The 18232-nt window shown below is 42.8% G+C and overlaps 1 protein-coding gene across 1 annotated transcript in view; it reads left to right on the top strand.

Annotated features, from left to right (window-relative positions):
* Nucleotides 1-18232, top strand: part of CCBE1 (collagen and calcium binding EGF domains 1) — a 305372-nt gene that overhangs the window by 240655 nt on the left and 46485 nt on the right. Inside the window, exons 3-4 of the mRNA XM_040421080.1 lie at nt 11484-11536; nt 17894-18028. Coding sequence (XP_040277014.1) covers nt 11484-11536; nt 17894-18028 — 188 coding nt within the window. The remainder of the gene's footprint in view (nt 1-11483; nt 11537-17893; nt 18029-18232) is intronic.

Below are 18232 nucleotides of genomic sequence, written 5' to 3'. Positions count from 1 at the left end.
GGGCCTGTTTTGCTGCATCTGGGTCAGGACGGCTTGTCATCATTAATGGAACAATGAATTCTGAATTATGCCAGAAAATTCTAAAGGAAAATGTTAGGACATCTGTCCGTGAGCTGAGTCTCAAGGGAACGTGGGTCGTGCAGCAAGACAACAAATTGTTCTACCCAAGAATGATTAAAGAAGAATAAAGTTAATGTGTTAGAATGTGTTGTCAAAATCCTGACCTTAATCCAATAGAAATATTGTGAAAGAACTTGAAGCGAGCAGTTTATGGGAGGAAACCACCAACAAAAGAAGTGAAGCTGTTTTGTAAAGAGGAATGGGCTAATATTCCTCCAAGCCAATGTGCAGGACTAATCAACAATTGCCAGGAACATTTATCTGCAGTTATTGCTGTACACGGGGTCACACCAGATACTGGAAGCAAAGGTTCACATACTTTTTCCACTTACAGACATGTGATCTATCTATCTATCTATATATCTATCTCATATATATATTATCTATCTACAAAAGAAAACACACAATCGGTATTGCTATGTTCACAACAACCCAGTCTGTTAAAATATTTAATTATTAGACCCGCATGGTGTATGCCATGAACACCTTTGTTTTTTGGTCACCTTGCCTCCACAAAAATATGTAATAAAAAGATCAAAATATCCCAAGTATCCCAAAATGGAATCAATAAGAACTGGAATCAATTTTTGCAGATGACACTAAACTGTGTAAAGTAATTGACACGGAAGAGAATAGTATACTGTATATATATATTTACTACAGAGGACAGCATACTGTGTGTGTGTGTGTGTGTATATATATATATATATATATATATATATATATATACACACACACACACATGTCTACACTACAGAGGACAGTATACTGCTACAGATGGATCTGGATAGATTGGAGTCTTGGGCAGATAAGTGGCAGATGAGGTTTAACACTGACAAATGTAAGGTTATGCACATGGGAAGGAATAATGCAAGTCACCCGTACATACTAAATGGTAAAACACTCGGTAACACTGACATGGAAAAGGAACTAGGAATTTTAGTGAACCGCAAACTAAGCTGTAGAAACCAGTGTCAGGCAGCTGCTGCCAAGGCCAATAAGATAATGGGTTGCATCAAAAGGAGCATAGATGCCCGTGATGAGAACATAGTCCTACCACTTTACACATCCCTAGTCAGACCACACATGGAGGACTGTGAACAGTTCTGGGCTCCTGTGAACAAAGCAGACATAGCAGAGCTGGAGAGGGTCCAGAGGAGGGCAACTAAAGTAATAACTGGAATGGGTGGACTACAGTACCCTGAAAGATCATCAACATTAGGGTTATTCACTTTAGAAAAAAGACGACTGAGGGGAGATCTAATTACTATGTATAAATATGTCAGGGGTCAGTACAGAGATCTATCCCATCATCTATTTATCCCCAGGACTGTGACTGTGACGAGGGGACATCCTCTGCGTCTGGAGGAAAGAAGGTTTGTACACAAACATAGCAGAGGATTCTTTACGGTTAGAGCAGTGAGACTATGGAGCTCTCTGCCTGAGGAGGTGGTGATGGTGAGTACAATAAAGGAATTCAAGAGGGGCCTGGATGTATTTCTGGAGTGTAATAATATTACAGGATATAGCTACTAGAGAGGGGTCACTGATCCAGGGAGTTATTCTGATTGCCTTATTGGAGTTGGGAAGGAATTGTTTTTTTCCTCAAGTGGGGAAAATTGGCTTCTACCTCACAGTTTTTTTTTTTGGCTTCCTCTGGATCAACTTGCGGGATAACAGGCCGAACTGGATGGACAAATGTATTTTTTTCGGCCTTATATACTATGTTACAGCTCACATCGCAAGAAAAATGTGTCCTCATACAGCTCGGCGTAACAAAGTTATGGATGGAAAAACATGGCGACAAAGCAATCTCTTTTGTAAGTGTTTTTTTTTTTTTTTTTTAAAACTAGTACAACATGCCAAAAGGCATATATATTTATATCTCATATCTATCTATCTATCTATCTATAATGTTATTACACAGAGCTGCACTCCCTACTATACCAGAGGTTTAAGAGTTGAAACCATAGCCATACCCCCTTCCCCAACCACCATGTGCCTTCCCGACCATCTTGGATTAGTATACAAGACGGCAGCGCTGGCATTGCTACACTGACAACCAACATGCACCCGGGAGCTCAGGAATGCAAGCTCTGCCTCTTCAAATTTCAATTTCTTTCTATGGAGGTTAAATTCTATAAATCTATGTGTGTGTATACAGTGTGTGTGTGTGTGTGTGTGTGTGTGTGTGTATATATATATATATATATATATTACAAGACATAACATTCTAAATACTCATGTAAACATATAGAAGACATTGTCTTTGGGCTGAATGTTGAATTGTCCACAACAAAGGCAGACTTTCATATGAAGTGAGGTCTGCCATGACAGATTCCTCAGAGGCCTCATTATCATCAGGCCCAGTGCTATGGTGTAAGGTCAGATATTATGAAACAGCCCAAGAAAAGCTTTTTTCCATCATCAAAGACATATCACCTGCCTGAGGGTGGCTTTATTTTACTTTATTGAGACTTAATTTTAACCAGATGCTACTAATGGTTCCATAACCTCAAATATATGTCACATAGCAATCTATATATACTGTACGTAGGTATAAAGTCATGTCCAGGAGGAGGCATTCTGGATCTACTTACTGTACGCCAAGTAATCTGCTACTAATGCACAATGACTGATGATCATGGAGGCAGAGCGTTAGTAAATTTACTGACAGTATACATAAGATTTAGAGATGAGTGAAGTTTTAGAAAATTAGATTCTGCTGCTTCACCAAATTTTACAAAAAAATTTGCTTTGGGTTTCATTATTTCGTCACGAAGTGCATTTCTTTGTAAGTAGAGGGTGCGGGATTTTGCCCGAGATCTTCAATCAAGATGGCGGCTGGCGGCCCGTCGCGAGCAAATGGAGGAGGTAAGTATGATTTTTTTATTTTTTATTTTTTACACTATTTCAGGTTAAATCGATTCGTTGCCACGAATCACGAGGAAATTCGGCTTCACGGCGAATCGAATTTATCCAGAAATTCGGATCGAATTCCACCGGCCCTCACTTCTCGCAGCTTTGCCTAGGCCATGTGATGTCATGTTCCTCGGTCACATGGCCTAGATGCAGCTCAGCCCCAGTGAAGAAAATGGGACTGGGCTGCTATACCAAGCATAGTCACTATACAATGTACGGTGCTGTGCTCAGTGAGCTTAGAGAAGGCTACAGTGATACAGCGAGTGCCGATGACTTCTCAAACAGCTGATCGATGCAGGTCCTGGGTGTGGGACCCCCACCAATTAGATACTGAACAATGGGGGTTACTCACCAGTTTAAAAATCTTGGAAAACCCCTTTAATCTCATCCAAGATGGACCAGCTACACAGAAGGATCATATTACACATGTCAGTGCAAATCTATGGAGAGGGGAGGGAGAAGGAGTGAGCAGGAGAACACACAGACAAACAGACTGCTGCAGCTACATAAGTATAGAAACATACTTCCTAAGTGCTTTATTCACAACCATACAGGTCAGTACCTTTCTGTAATGTCCTCCATTATCCTGGTGCTGCTTCTGAGTGAGTAAGTGAAGGTTAGGAAGTAGATTCTGCTCTACTTTCTGGGTGCAGTGGATGACAGCCAGTCTCTAACCATCATGAAAAATAGGAAATGTGGCAAGGTCCTTATACACCACAGCTACACCAGCCACCTATTGCTCGTTCACAAGTGTATTCCATGGACCAAAATAGATTAAACAGTTCCATTATTCATAAATCCATTTGATATTCCATAAAAAGATAACATTTAGTGATGCATTACATATTCCTTTTTACCATGTTCAGACTGCTGTGTCTTCGTGCATTACAATCCATGTGCTCTCAGTCATCGTTTTCCATACAGCAACATCCACAAGAGCTGGAGCAGCAGTATTGTACACAGCTGAAGAACAACCTTTCCGGGGACAATCCCCCTTTGTCATATCTATCTATCTATCTACCTATCTCATATCTATCTATCTATGGCTATTTTCATGTCTCTGGCCGGCTGTTCTGTTATAGATCGCTAGACAAAAAAACGTTGCGTGCGGTGGTATTTGGCCAATTACGGGCACATTTGCCGGGTAGCAGCTGGTTCTCTGCCGGACCCCATTATAGTCAATGGGGTATGGCAGACAAGCAGTAGTATCCGGCAATGCCAGATCTGAAGAACTCTGGCAGGTTGTTCTATGCTGGAACAGCCTGTCAGAGAGGATAGCCAGAGATGTGAAAATATCTATCTCATATCTATCTATGTATCTATATATCTCATATCCATCTATGTATCTATATATCTCATATCTATCTTTCCATCTTATCGTTCTATCTTTCTTTCTATCTATCTATCTACTATCCATCCTGTCTATCTTTGGACTGAGACCCCTACATTTCGATGTGTCATATTTCTGCTATTATGTCACATTATGGAACTCCTCATGCATGACCAAAACAGATTTCCATCACTTAGAAAAATAAAATAAAAACTGCCTTAGAAATGTGGTAGAGAGGAGACATTGCTTGAACTTGAACAGATCATGATGTAATACATATTTATGATGCCTAAAAACCTTCTGGTGCCAAATATTTATTCGTACAGTATGTTTCCACATAGAAGGCATAACAATAACAAAGTCCAACTTGACAGACAGCCCTGAGTTATCTGATGCCATGGAAATTTCCATAAAGTATGACTTAGAGTTGATATTCAAATTAACAAAGAGCTAATTAGAACCATCCCTAACTAGCTGGACCTGTGACATATTACAATAAATGTAACAAATGTCTTTGTGAAATAGGTTGGGCATTACTTATACTTTTTACACTCCGCAAAATACGGATACCGGCCGCGTGCATGCCGTATTTCTCGCAGGCCTAATAGTAGAAATACCTATTCTTGTCTTCAAAACGGACAAGGATAGCACATGTTCTATAATTTGTGGCACAGATGCGGAGAGCACCTGGATCACGTGTGTGTTCTGTTCGCATTTGGCAGATAGGGCGCTGACCAAAAATACGGTCATGTGCATGAGGCCTGAGACTGACGATTTCTTAGGCGTTGTCGCAAATGTAGAAACTATTGATCAAATTGGGTAATAAGTGGGGACTGTCCTGCTAAAAAGAGACTATTGTGATGGGTGCAGCTGTTTTTAGAGGATACTTAGTAGAACTGAGGAGGGAGAAGTCTGGCATCACCAGGGTGGCTCCAGGTCAGGTGCGTAGGGTGTACAGGTTACAATAGCCATTGGGCCCAGATGATAGAAGGGGCCCAAAAGCCCCTATTGCACATAAGACATCAGTATTATAAATGGCATATGGTAGATGGGGCCCGGTTGCATATTTGGACACTTAGGCAACACAGTGAGCTCCTTGTCTACACCCTTAACTTCATAATTATAGGGCATATTTAACCGGATCACCATAGGCTCCCCAAGCCCAGTAGGCCCTGGCATCTGTGCCAGAATGGGTACTATGCATGCATTGGTAAAGATGTTATTATTCTATTCTGTTATTTTGTTCTGGCCATGGATTGATTTTATTATCCTTTTCCATAACTTATATTACATTTTTAATTATTTGTCTATTGTCTATTCTCTCCTGCCGCTGGAATGAGCAGGCACAGCCACTGGAATACTCACCCTGTCTGCCATTCCTGACCTCCAGTGGTCCAGACACATCATTACTTCTCTGCTTCTTCCCAGGGGCCACAGCCATCAGAGTAGCACCCCTCGCCCACTCCACGCCAGCTGAACCCTTCTTCTCCTCCCCCTGCTGTGCCTCCTGCTGCATTTGGGGTGTGCACACTCTATCTGCCTGTAAAATGGCCAGCACTTGCACACCCAAATCAGTCCCAGCCTATGGCTGACCTCTGTAGAGCATTTAAGGCAGCATTCGCTGTAGGAGGGTGCTTGAGCAATAGTGTTTCTAGCTTGCTAGTTCTCTGTAAAGGTGCACTGTACTAAATTCTGATCTCCCTTTCCCGACCTCGTATTTACCCTGTGATGCTGGCCCTGACCTTTGGCCTTATTGCTGGATTTAACATACTCTACCTATCTTGACCTTGGCTCTTCCCTGGACTATAGTTTTGCCTGAACCCTAGGTATATCGCACTAGTTCCTCTTCACCCCTGTGGTTCCTCAGCCACATGACAGAGACTACTTCAAGAGGTAGGGGCTGCCTAGATAACGCCCTTTGGAGTAGCCCTAAGTCAAGTCTCTTCGTGTGGCAAAGCAGATCCGCATCCACTTTTGTTACACATACTATAATTTCACACATCTCAGCTTTATTATCTTTTTGGCCCATTATTTTGCTTTTTTGTTTTAACATTTAGTTTTCTAAATTTTTTAATCCAAACCCTCACAAAAAAAAACACAGAATAACTTGACCTTAAGATGACATTTTAATCAAGAACAGATGTAGATAAATTAAATGTAATTTATGTTTTTATTTTGAACAGATTATTTTTTCCCACTTGTTTGTTTTGGTCAGTATTCTATATTATAAAAGGAGGGTAAAGAACTAAAAAAAATGGGTATACAGAATCAATTTCATAGGGGGCTCCTCTATAAGCAATGGCGGAGACCTACTATGAACAGCAGCTCTGGGCGGCTCTAAATGATCACATATTCCGTACACATTTTCCCAACTTTTTGTGGGGAGAAATATAAAAATCTGCTCAAGCAGGTGCAGGTAAATAAGGTCATGAAGTCATATTATTTGGTCATGTCTAAGTTTTGGAGCATTTCCAACCTTTGGAGATTGACAGCGAGATATCCCAGCTCAGATCTAGTTTCTTGGTCTGGACTCAAAATGACAAATATGAAAGTTTAACAGGTTGCTTTATAAAGTTGAACTAAGTGATGTCTCAGGTTGGAAGCAGTAGGGACATTCCATCTACACAGATGTCTTCTTCTCTGAACAGTAATGAATGTGTCCTGGCAGACCGTGTGGCTTTTTGGCATGGCTTCACCATATGGGTGTCACCTGCGTAGCAGACCTTTTTGTAGGAAGTGATTTGTAGATGGTTTATGTTTAAATGAAAGGCCTCGTCGGGCTTAGTAAGTAATAGAAATCAGATCTTAGAATAAAGTGGAAGGTTCAGAGAGATTGCTGCTCTTTTTATCTTCTAGGATGTGAAAAAAAAGTAAACTGCATTCTGTGAGTGCGGCCTTTGAACATCAAGTGTGTGATAAAACCTGGGAAGATAATATAGGTGGCCTATCCTTATCCTCATTGTTGGCGGGCTATGAGTGTCCTTCTGTTTTCTAGGCATAGTGCCATACATTTGCTACTGAGCTGTAATACCAGGCACTGCCACTATCAATTGTATGGCACTGTGCCTGGTAAGCGATGAAGGTGAGACAGTGTTTCTTCAGTCAGGTGATCACCGAGAGAGTCGGAAGTGGAAACCACATTAAATTGATATTAATGACCTATGCTAAGGAAGCTCCTTTAATTTTAGGGAGAAAAGGGGAGCACATAAAGAAGAGGAGGACCCATGGGTCAAGCCACCATACATTTCCTTCCCAGGTCAGAAGAGACCAATGCCCATTTGCTCCTATCTTCTCCTTTGTTTTGTATAAGGTGGCAAGACCTTTGGCCTGTCCTATCCTCAGCTAGCTCCCCTTGTCCCATCCCTCTTCCTTGAAACCTTTCCAGAAATGTGTACTACAGTCTCTCTATCGCTGGTTACCGGTTTTTCTTCCTTGGACCACCATTGGTAAGTACTAGTGCGGTGCTGGGTGCAGCGGTGAATCCTCTAAGACATAGTCCGATGAACGCAGGCAAAATCGGGGTTTTGGGATCTGATGGATGATGTATTCTTCACCCTTAACCTATGCAAGGAAATACAGTGGTCCCTCAAGATACAATGGCCTCAGGATACAATATTTTCAACATACAGCAGTCTTTTCTGACCCATCGTAAGTTCAAACTAGACTCAACATACAATGTCCCAGACTCAGATTCAACCATTCAAGGCCACTTCTCTGGTAACCTCGCTGTATTAGTTGCTAGTTGGCAGCTATTCCTGACTGTTATATGTAAGGACTTGTTTTATCTGTCTTAGTTTTCCACTTATTTTTCTTAAATCTTCATTTTCTCTTATTTTGGATGACAATTTTGGGCTTTGAAACTGATTACTCAAATTACGTTATTTTTGCCAAGACAGTTCCTGCAAAATTGGGTTAAAATGGGTGGGGCTTATGTAACAGATACAGATAAGTGGTTGGAGCATTCCCAGGGCAGGGCCTTAGGTAGGATGTAAGTATTGATTTGCCATATCTCTTGTGCACCCTGGGTTGTAACGTGGTAGACAACCATGTGTTACAGCATGATCGACCTAATCCCTACCCCATATTTAGGCTAGTGATGTTTATTTACTTTTTATTATTCTGTATGTGATTGGTTTGTGTTATCGTATATTTAATCACAATTAGTAATTATATTTATTCACTTAGCCTGCTTACGTTTATTCATTCTCAAATCTTTTGAATTCACGTTAAGTTACAGCCTATTAGTCTGCAAAGTTGGCAAGTATGGAATTGGGCTGAGGTTGGTAAAAGGGTGTAGAGAGAAGTGTAGTCCAGTTTGAGACAAAGTTGTTGAGATCCTTACGCTTGCCCATTTTTCCTGCTTTCCACACAACTGACTGTTCCTTTACTGCCTAATACATCCCACCCCTTGCTGATGATGATCAATGTTATTCGCTTCACCTGATGGGTGCAGACGCGGTTACTGTGGCCAGGCCGCACCCCTGCTATTACTTTTGGATCCATTCTTCTGTTTCTGCATAGAAATTCCAGCTGTAGACCGGCCTAAGGACTTGATTTAGGCGCCCAGTATATCTCCTGTGCTAAGCTTATAAAATAGATGCTTGTAGGATTTGTTCCAGGCTTTCATGAGGCCAACGCTGGAATCTTTGATCATCTGGAAGAAAAAGCTTCAGGGGTTGTAAAAATAACCGAGAGCTGTTTTCCTTTAATGTGGCTCTGTCACATTAAGCCCTGAACATGCCGTCTCCTCCACAAGTGTTTCATTTTCCCCGATGATAAGAGAATTGGACTCCTCATACTGTTACCTTAGCTCAGCGCTCTGCATTCCAATGAGTTTCGTGTTTGGCCTGGCCACGGGGCTCCTCGTCAGCTGCTGCTCCTCGTACTTACGTGTCCAGATGGACCCTCTCACATAGGAGGATACCAACCAGCAGAATCAACAGCATTTCCAAGCAACCTGCCTGGACAAAACATTTCAGAATGAATATTCATAGTCACGTAGCTTTAACAGCCGGATGAATGTTCAATATCAGTGCAAAGAAAAATAAATTTGCTAATTACTGTCCAGAGTTTCCCCGTTGAGTACGTTGCACAGGATTAGAAAAAGATGGCTGCTTTCTTCTGAATATAGCGCCACACCCATACACAGGTTGCATGTGGTATTGCAGCTCAGCCTTATTCACTTCAATAGAGCTGAGCTGCAATACCAGACTCAACCTTGGACAGGTGTGGCACTGTTGCTGGAAGTAAGCAGCCATGTTTGTTTTTTTTTTTTTTGTTTTTTTTTTAATTCTGGACTATCCCTTTAATGAGTGTGTTGGTTTATTTGCTTATAGGTTTATTCACATGGTTGTTTTGGGGAGAGGGTCTGATCCGTTCTCTTGCCATGGGTCCAATCTACTTTTGTAAAACAATACATAGGCCAAAGATACAGCTGTGTCTAGAGAGAACCTGTCCCCTCTCCTGACTGGTCTGTTTTAGTCACTACTTGCATCCCCCTTAAAATTACAATTCTGGAGCATCTATTTTTATGACTTTATGTTGTGCAATTCCTCTGTTATTCCTACTGGAAGTGTATGAATGAATTGCCATCAGTCTCCAAAAAAGATTCAGCTGGGGGTTACCAAACTTACCAGTTGGGAGGCGTACACTATCCAGCCAGTGCTGCCAGTGTCGGATTGTGCAGAGACATACACCCAGATGGAGTTTTAATGCAGACTGATGGCAATTTATGTATTAACTTTTAATAGGAATAATAGAAGAATTGCACAACATAGAGTCATAAAAGTAGATGCTCACAAATTGGTATTACATGGAGAATGCAAGTGGTCACTTTAAGGGCTCGTTCACACGAGCGTTTTTTGCGTTCCGTATACGGAACCACTCATTTCTATGGGTCCGCAGAAAAAACGGAATGTACTCCGTGAGCATTCCGTTTCCATATGTCCGCATTTCCGTTCCGCTACATTTTGAGTCTTGTCCTATTATTGCCCGCAAATCACGTTCCGTGGCTCTATTCAAGTCAATGGGTCCGCAAAAAAAAACGGAACACATACGGAAATGCATTCGTATGTTCTCCGTATCCGTTCCGTTTTTGCGGAACCATCTATTGAAAATTTTATGCCCAGCCTAATTTTTTCTATGTAATAACTGTATACGGTTAATGCCATATGGAAAAACAGAACGGAAAAACGGAACAGAAACAGAAAAAAAAAACGGAACAACGTATCCGTGAAAAACGGTCCGCAAAACACTGAAAAAGCCATACGGTCGTGTGAACAAGCCCTAAGGCTGGGTTCACACTTGAGCGCATTTTATATGCGCATTTAACGCGCGTTTTTGTCGCGCGTTTTTATGCACGTTTTTTGCAATAGTAGACGCGCGTTTGTGTGATTGACTGCAGTGTCCTATGGCCACAAACGCGCGTCAAAACGCCCCAAAGAAGCTCAAGAACTTGATTGAGCAAAGGGCGTTTTTCAGCGCGTTCAAACGCGCTGTAAAACGCTCAAGTGTGAACCCAGCCTAAGAGACATTAATTTTCACTCTGTTCCGTCAGGCAGCTCGACTGATGGCTCCTTTATCTCTGACCTTATAAACACTCATTATAGCTCAATCTTACTGATAAGAATGTGGCTTAAATAAGTGTTGATGACCTTTTAGTAATTTAGAGATAAGGTTTATTAGGAACAAAGTGAAAGTGAAAGTACCAGTCACACAGCTAGAAAAAAAGTTAACCCTTTGTGACAGAAGGGTTTAATATTTTTAATAAAGACTAATTGAAAAAAAAAAAGATTTTTAGCCCAAAATGAGTAAAATGCAATAATAAAAAAAATGTCCCCAAAGGTGTCCATAGCCTTTAAAACACCATGAGGGAGATTTATCCAAACTGGTGTAAAGTAGAACTGGCTTAGTTTCCCATAGCAACCAATCAGATTCCACCTTTCATTTTTCACAGCTCCTTTGGAAAATGAAAGGAGGAATCTGATTGGTTGCTATGGGTAACTAAGCCAGTTCTACTTTACACCAGTTTGGATAAATCTCCCCCTAAACGCTGTGAGTCGTCCTCTCCTGTCGAGTTGGTAAAAATTCTCTTCACTTTTATGTTTTGCAGGAAAAAATGCTGCAAAGGATTTAAGTTCGTCCTCGGACAATGCATCCCGGAGGGTAAGTCACATTCCCAGAGCTTATCGTTTCCTTTACATTAAGAGCATATGGATATTATGGGGGAAGGGCGGTCATTATTCAGAGCAGAGGGCCACATGCAAAGAAGGCCTCTCGCTGACTTGAGATGTCCATAGATCACTTTCATGGCCGCCCGTAAGGGGAATTATCAGGAGAAACATATGGCCAAACGTGGCTTCTATTTATAAAGGTACGCTGTCCCTTTAAATGCTTATGACAACTTTAAACCTGGCTGACAACTTTTTTTACGCTTGTTTTTATACTTCCAGTTCTTCATTTTAAATTAGCGGTCCAGCCTTACATAAATAAATCTTAGAGGTGGATCTGCCGCTCAGGACCCTCTCCAGTAGCCGGGCGGAGATCCATGGGTGCCACGTAATCCTACATGTCCCTGCAGCGTCCAAAAATGTGCACCTGGCAAAATCGGCTCAGAAACCCTCCGCTGTCACCAGAAATTCTGTAGCTTTCTAATATATTTTCAATCCCTTACCATTGTCAAGATCTGTGTTTGCTGGCAGTGAATTGAAACCGTATTGCTTACGTCTGTTGTGTCTAACAGCTGAGCATTTGCCACAGTTGCGTCCAGTCTAGGCACATCTTCTATGGTCCAAACAGAGCTTGCCAGCATCACACATCTGTAGGTTTGCTACAGTGTGTCAGCGCTGGTAAGAGCTAGGACCACGTAGCCCCAAGCTGTTAAAGGACATTGATGTCCTATGGCTAAGATATGCCATCGATGTCAGATAGGTGCGGATCCCACCTAGAAAACGGGACCCTCGAAGTGAAGGAGAGCAGACCGCGCATGCGCAGCCGCTTCTCCATTCACCGCTATGGGACTGCTGGAAATAGCTGATCCAGCGCTCCAGCAGTGAATGGAGGGTGGCTGCGCAGTGAATGGAGGGTCCTGTTCTGGAGATAGGGGTAGGTTCTTAGAGGTGGCAGTATGCCATGAATTTCCAGAGTGGGAATACCCCATTAAGCTCACAAGGAATTGTCCTGAGACTCCTGACCGGATACACTGTATCTTGTACCTCTCTAGCTGGGAGCAGCACTTTAGGTTAGGTCTGTGGATGTAAACAGGAGAGTTTCCATTCACAGACAGCAAGCAGATATGAAATAAATTGAAATGCAAAGTAAAGCTAGAAAATCTAGAGAGTGAAAACTTACATTTATTAATAGGAAATCAGTGTCTTGAGTTTCCCTGGCTCAGTCTATATCAACCTACACCCCGGTGATATTAAATCATCATCTCCCGTCTTCTAAGCTGTAACAATGACGTCTGCGGAGTTTTTTTCCCGTTTTTATGACCGCACACAAAACCGCAGCTTGCAGTGATTTTTCTGTCCGGTCGCCAAACGGAAAGCTGCCGGAACGGAAGACGTCCTGATTCCTCCTGAACGGATCTCTTTCCATTCAGAATGCATGAGGACCAAACGGAAACGTTTTCTTCCGATATTGAGATCCTCTGCTGGATCTCAATACCGGAAAACAGCAACGCAAGTGTGAAAGTAGCCTTACAGAAGGTGATCATCCAGCTTTCCCAAACTCCTGAGGGGCAGAATTTCATTGCTATTCTGTGATCGCTGCATAACTAAGCAGTTATAGGGCCCCGGAAAACCATGTGATTTTTATACTGGGAATCCCTTTTTAGTTTCTCACCCAGCTTTCCAGGACTCCACAGAAAAAAGTGCTTAGATACACTATCTAATGGCTTATCTAACTTTCCCTGTACCACTGAATACTATATGTAGTCTCCGAAAGCTGTTGTGCCGGCTGTTAGTCACCCAGCTTTCCTATGCCATATTACCGATATTCAGTTATACATGCCCCTTCCCATAGCAGAAACCTGTGTGAACTCCATAGCGGCAGTCACTTTGGTTGTCACCCAGCTTTCCAACAGCATGAGTGCTTAGATGCACCGTCCAATGGCGTATCTTACTTTCCCTATATCACTGTATACTATATGTAGTCTCAGAAAGCTGCGTCAACTCCGTCATGGTGACCAGATGGTTAGTCACCCAACTTTCCGAGACCCCTGAATGGCATATTGGCTTCGATATACTGTAGAGTGACCTTCTTCATTTCCATGTATCACCGCAAAGCTCAGCAGATATGACGTTTCAGGAGGCTGCGTGAACTCTATCGTTGCAGTCACTTTTGTTGTCACCCAGCTTTCCAAGACTCCCGAAAGCCATATAGGCTTAGATACACAGTGACACACCACACATGTGTCAGAATATAGCTCAGCAAATGTTTGGTATTGCAACTACATTGACTTAAAAGGGTTTTCCGAGATCTTCATACGGATGACCTATCCGCTGGACCCTGCCGATTCCTGCCCATCGAGCACAGTGCCGTACATCGTATAGTGGCTGGGTTTGGTATTACAGCTCAGCCCTATTCACTTCTATGGGGCTGAGCTGCTCCTAGGCCATGTGACCGATCGCCACTGCCTTCTCAAACAGCTGATCGGCGGGGGGCGCCGGGTGTCGGACCCCCACCGATCACGTACTGATGACCAAGGAAAACCCCTTTAAATGGATCTGAGCTGTAATACCGCACACAGCCTATGCACAAGGGTGGAGCTGTTTCTGAAAGCAAACAGCCATATTATTTCTGAGCTCGTCCGCCTCCTTTAAGGGGGAACTGCTCTTTCAACAAGGAGAAAATATTGCAATTAAATTGTAATCTGTCAGTCCTTTCCTCCCGGAGGTAGTCCATTTGTTCCGACCTAGGTCACTGCTGGCAGATCCGTATAGCGAGGAACCCCTACAGATTTCTTAACGTCCATCTGGCAGCCGATGGTTTTCTTCCATGGTCTTCGTGTTCTAAGTGGTCTCCCAGGTCGCCCCGGGGCTTAGCAGCGAGATGAAGGTGTTAAAATCTTCCCGCAGATTACCGGATCTTTTGGCATCCCGTCCCCAGCTGAGTCATAACTAACATATTAAAATCCGTTGCCAGCTCGCATCAGACTCCTCGAAGTGTCGAGCGGTAGATCATCCGAAGCAGAGCGGCGAGAACCGCTTCACTTGGCATCGGAGAGAACGGCTAAAAATCAAGTCTTGCCTCTCTCGCTGACTCGCCGTGATGACAGGCCCTTCAGCGCGCGCGTCCCTCTGCCCGGACCCTGCCGCCCCGCCATGTGTTTCACCCCCGGAGCAGGTTGCTGATTTTCACAGACTTGGGAAAATAAATTGAAAGGTTAGGGTTTGGTTTTCTAAGACTCTTTATTTAAGAACGAAAATATTTTCCAGCGTGAAAAGCTGATTTTAACATCCCGGGTCCCAGTAGGTGGTTTAGAAGAAAAACGTCAAACTCGTACAATACTTAACCCTGCGCAGAGAAAACATATGTGAAGGGGCTGAGCGCTGCAGATATCAAATTTACTGTGAATGAAGCCAAATTCTGGTCTGATTAATTCCTTAATATATCTCGATAGCGATCGGAGGCCTTTTTTTTCTGATACAGAGCCCCTAATCCCCTGTTTCTCGTTTCACCAAGCCATAGGGTGTAATGATAACATTCTGATAGTCACCACTAGGGGGAGCTCAATGCATATACGTTTATATCAGTCTCACTGAACTATGTATTAGTATGCAGTGAGCTCCCCCTATTGGTGGCTGTAGGGAGTCAGAATTGTACAGTTTTACGCTATGGCTAGGGGAAGCCCGGTAGGGGGAAGTAATGGGGCTTACCAAGGTGGGGCAAACTGAAGTTATGCTATCTATGGGCTGGTGTAGATTTCAGCTATAATTTGCGCTAATTATCTGGCATAAATCATAATAAATCTGTCAGGCCAAAGGAGGTCCCGCCCCTTCTATGAAGCCACACCGAGTTTTCATAATTTGCTAAAAAAAGTCACATATTTTAGTAAAATATAATGTTGTGTTTTAGACAGCTATTCCACTTGACGCACCCTCCGCCTACACATGCACTCTTGGCTTGGCTGAGAATGCATGTGCATAGAAAGCCTGGAATAAGATGCTGGCAGACACACAGAACCAAAGATCAGACATGTGGAAATTCAACATCCCAAGGGCTCATTCATACGACCGTATGAATGGGTTCGCATCTATTCTGCAATTTTGCGGAACGCGTACGGACCCATTCATTTCAATGGGGCCGCAAAAGATTCGGACAGCACACAGTGTGCTGTCCGCACCTGTAGTTCCATTCCGCGGCCCCACAAAAAAAGATGTACCATGTCCTATTCTTGGACAAGAATAGGCATTTCTATCATAGTGCCGACCATGTGCAGTTGGCAAATTGCGGAACACACAACGCACACAGGCCGCTATCCGTGTTTTGCAGACCTCAAATCACTACGGTCATCTGAATGTAGCCTAATCCTAATTCCCCACCTGACATATGTTGCCTGGGTCAGGACACCAGTCCGCCACAATACCCATTAGATGTTTGTCCGGTCGTGCAGACATTGGCAGTTTCAGCCAGCAGGTAGACCACCTTAAATAGATGGGCATAACACTGACCTTTTCCAAAAGCTTCAGTATGGACTCCTTCACACACAGTTTTGATCCTGGGCCAAACCAAAAATGCCTTAAAACCTGTCTAAGGGCTCATTCACACGACCGTATGTATTTTGCAGTCCGCAAAAAACGGATCTTTAAAAAATACGGATGACGTATTTTGCAGAACGGAACAGCTGGCCCCTAACAGAACAGTCCTAATCCTTGTCCGTAATGCGGACAATAATAGGACATGTTCTATTTTTTTGCAGAACGGAAATACGGACATACGGAAACGGAATGCACACGGAGTACCTTCCGTTTTTTTTGCGGACCCATTGAAATGAATGGTTCCGTATACGGTCCACAAAAAAAACGGAATGGACACGGAAAGAAAATACGTTTGTGTGCATGAGCCCTTAATCAGTTTCCTTAGCTTTTTTTGAGGATTTTTTCCAATATACTGTGTTTTAGGACCTGCATTTCTTGTAATGTCACTTCCTCCAAAGAGTTGTTTGGATTAAAAGTCATGCGAGGTGTAAAATAAAAACAATGGGGGACTGTGGGAGAAAAACCGCCAGACCCAGAGCATGCTGTAGTTTAAAAAAAATGCCATTGACTCTAAAAGTGCACATCAAAGGTGAAAAACAGCACGACATAAAAACACCTGCGTTTAACATTTCCCACAGACTTTCATGTAACATCTGGAGCTGCCGTTATCTGACAAAAGCTGCAAAAAAAACAGCAGCCCAAAAAAATCACCACAAACTGCAAAATATTTTGTCCCATAGGTAAAACCTCGTGGTGCTCGCAACCTAGGATCGGCATCCCATGTAATAGTAGCAATGAAGGACCGACACTCGCTTCCAGATGTTCTCAACAATTGTGGTTATTGTCACATATGTTCCTGTACACAAACTGCAAAAGTCTTAAAAAATGCCAGAAAAAAACTGTGTGACATCAGCCTTTTCTTGATTTCACGCACACAGCATTTTTGTGGAAAAACACCCCCTTTGCCATGGTGTTTTTCCTTGGCCAAAAACTCTGCAGTCAGATGTCATGTTAAAGATAATACTGAAATGTATAAAACACTACTGCATTTTGGTTTGTGCAGTTTTTGTGGTGTATTTTTTGGGGGTCATTGGCGTTTCTGTCATATGCCATTTTGTCTCTAAGGCTGCTTTCACATCACCGTTTCAACTTTCCGTTCTCCGGCTCCGTTGAGGAGCAGGAGAACGGAAAGGACGGATTCTACAGATAACGGAGACCTAACTGAGCGTATCGGAGCCTAAAGACCCCATAGACTATAATGGGGGTCCGTTCGGTGTCCGCTCAGTTAGGTCTCAGTTATCTGCAGAATCCGTCCTTTCCGTTCTCCCGCTCCTCAACGGAAAGGAGGAACGGTGATGTGAAAGGAGCCTAAGGCTTCTCTATAGGAAAAAATGTTGCAAAAATAATGTTACAAAAAACCAAATGTTACAAAATAAAAAAAATCTCCATGGTAGAAAAAAAACTAAAACTTTAAATTCATTGCTTTTAGAACAAAAAAAAAAAAAACGGTTTATAAATGCTTAAAAAAGAGGGTATGAAGGACACTATTGTGGTGTTCACATCGTACTTCTACATGTTGGGGGGTGTTTTTGTAGTTTCTATTCACTTTCACAGTGGAAGGATCATCTGTCACTGGACGGCAGCTCCGATCTCTCTTTTTAGCAGGAACTTTAGATACAACCTACAGTGATACAACGTAACGTAACCTGGCGACAAGGAATGGTTACCATGATGGATACAATGTGACTGCTTTTCTTAGTCTGTACATATGACTGCCTGTCTGATTTCTGTTCTTTGATATGTGTTTTTGGTCTCGTTACAGATTATGATGTTTGCTCAGAGGCCCCGTGTGAACAGCAGTGTACAGATAACTTTGGTCGGGTTCTGTGCACATGTTACCCTGGGTACCAGTACGACCGGGAGAGACACAAGAACAGAGAGAAGCCATATTGCTTAGGTATGTATACCATATATATGTGTACTGCATGTCGCTGTCGTCAGGGCCCATGGACTTTGGGGGCCATGACGAACTAGACAAGCTCCATAATCACCTTGCCAAAGATGGAGTAAATCACAGGCCTACACGTACCTCATACTTGTCACCTTCCAAAGGCTTCCTCCAGAGTGGTGTGAGAGTATCACCCTTTTTTCTTCAATTGCC

Source organism: Bufo bufo, chromosome 2 (assembly GCF_905171765.1).
Source record: "Bufo bufo chromosome 2, aBufBuf1.1, whole genome shotgun sequence".
Classification (NCBI taxonomy): Eukaryota; Metazoa; Chordata; class Amphibia; order Anura; family Bufonidae; genus Bufo; species Bufo bufo.
This window is presented reverse-complemented; position numbering and strand designations above follow the sequence as displayed.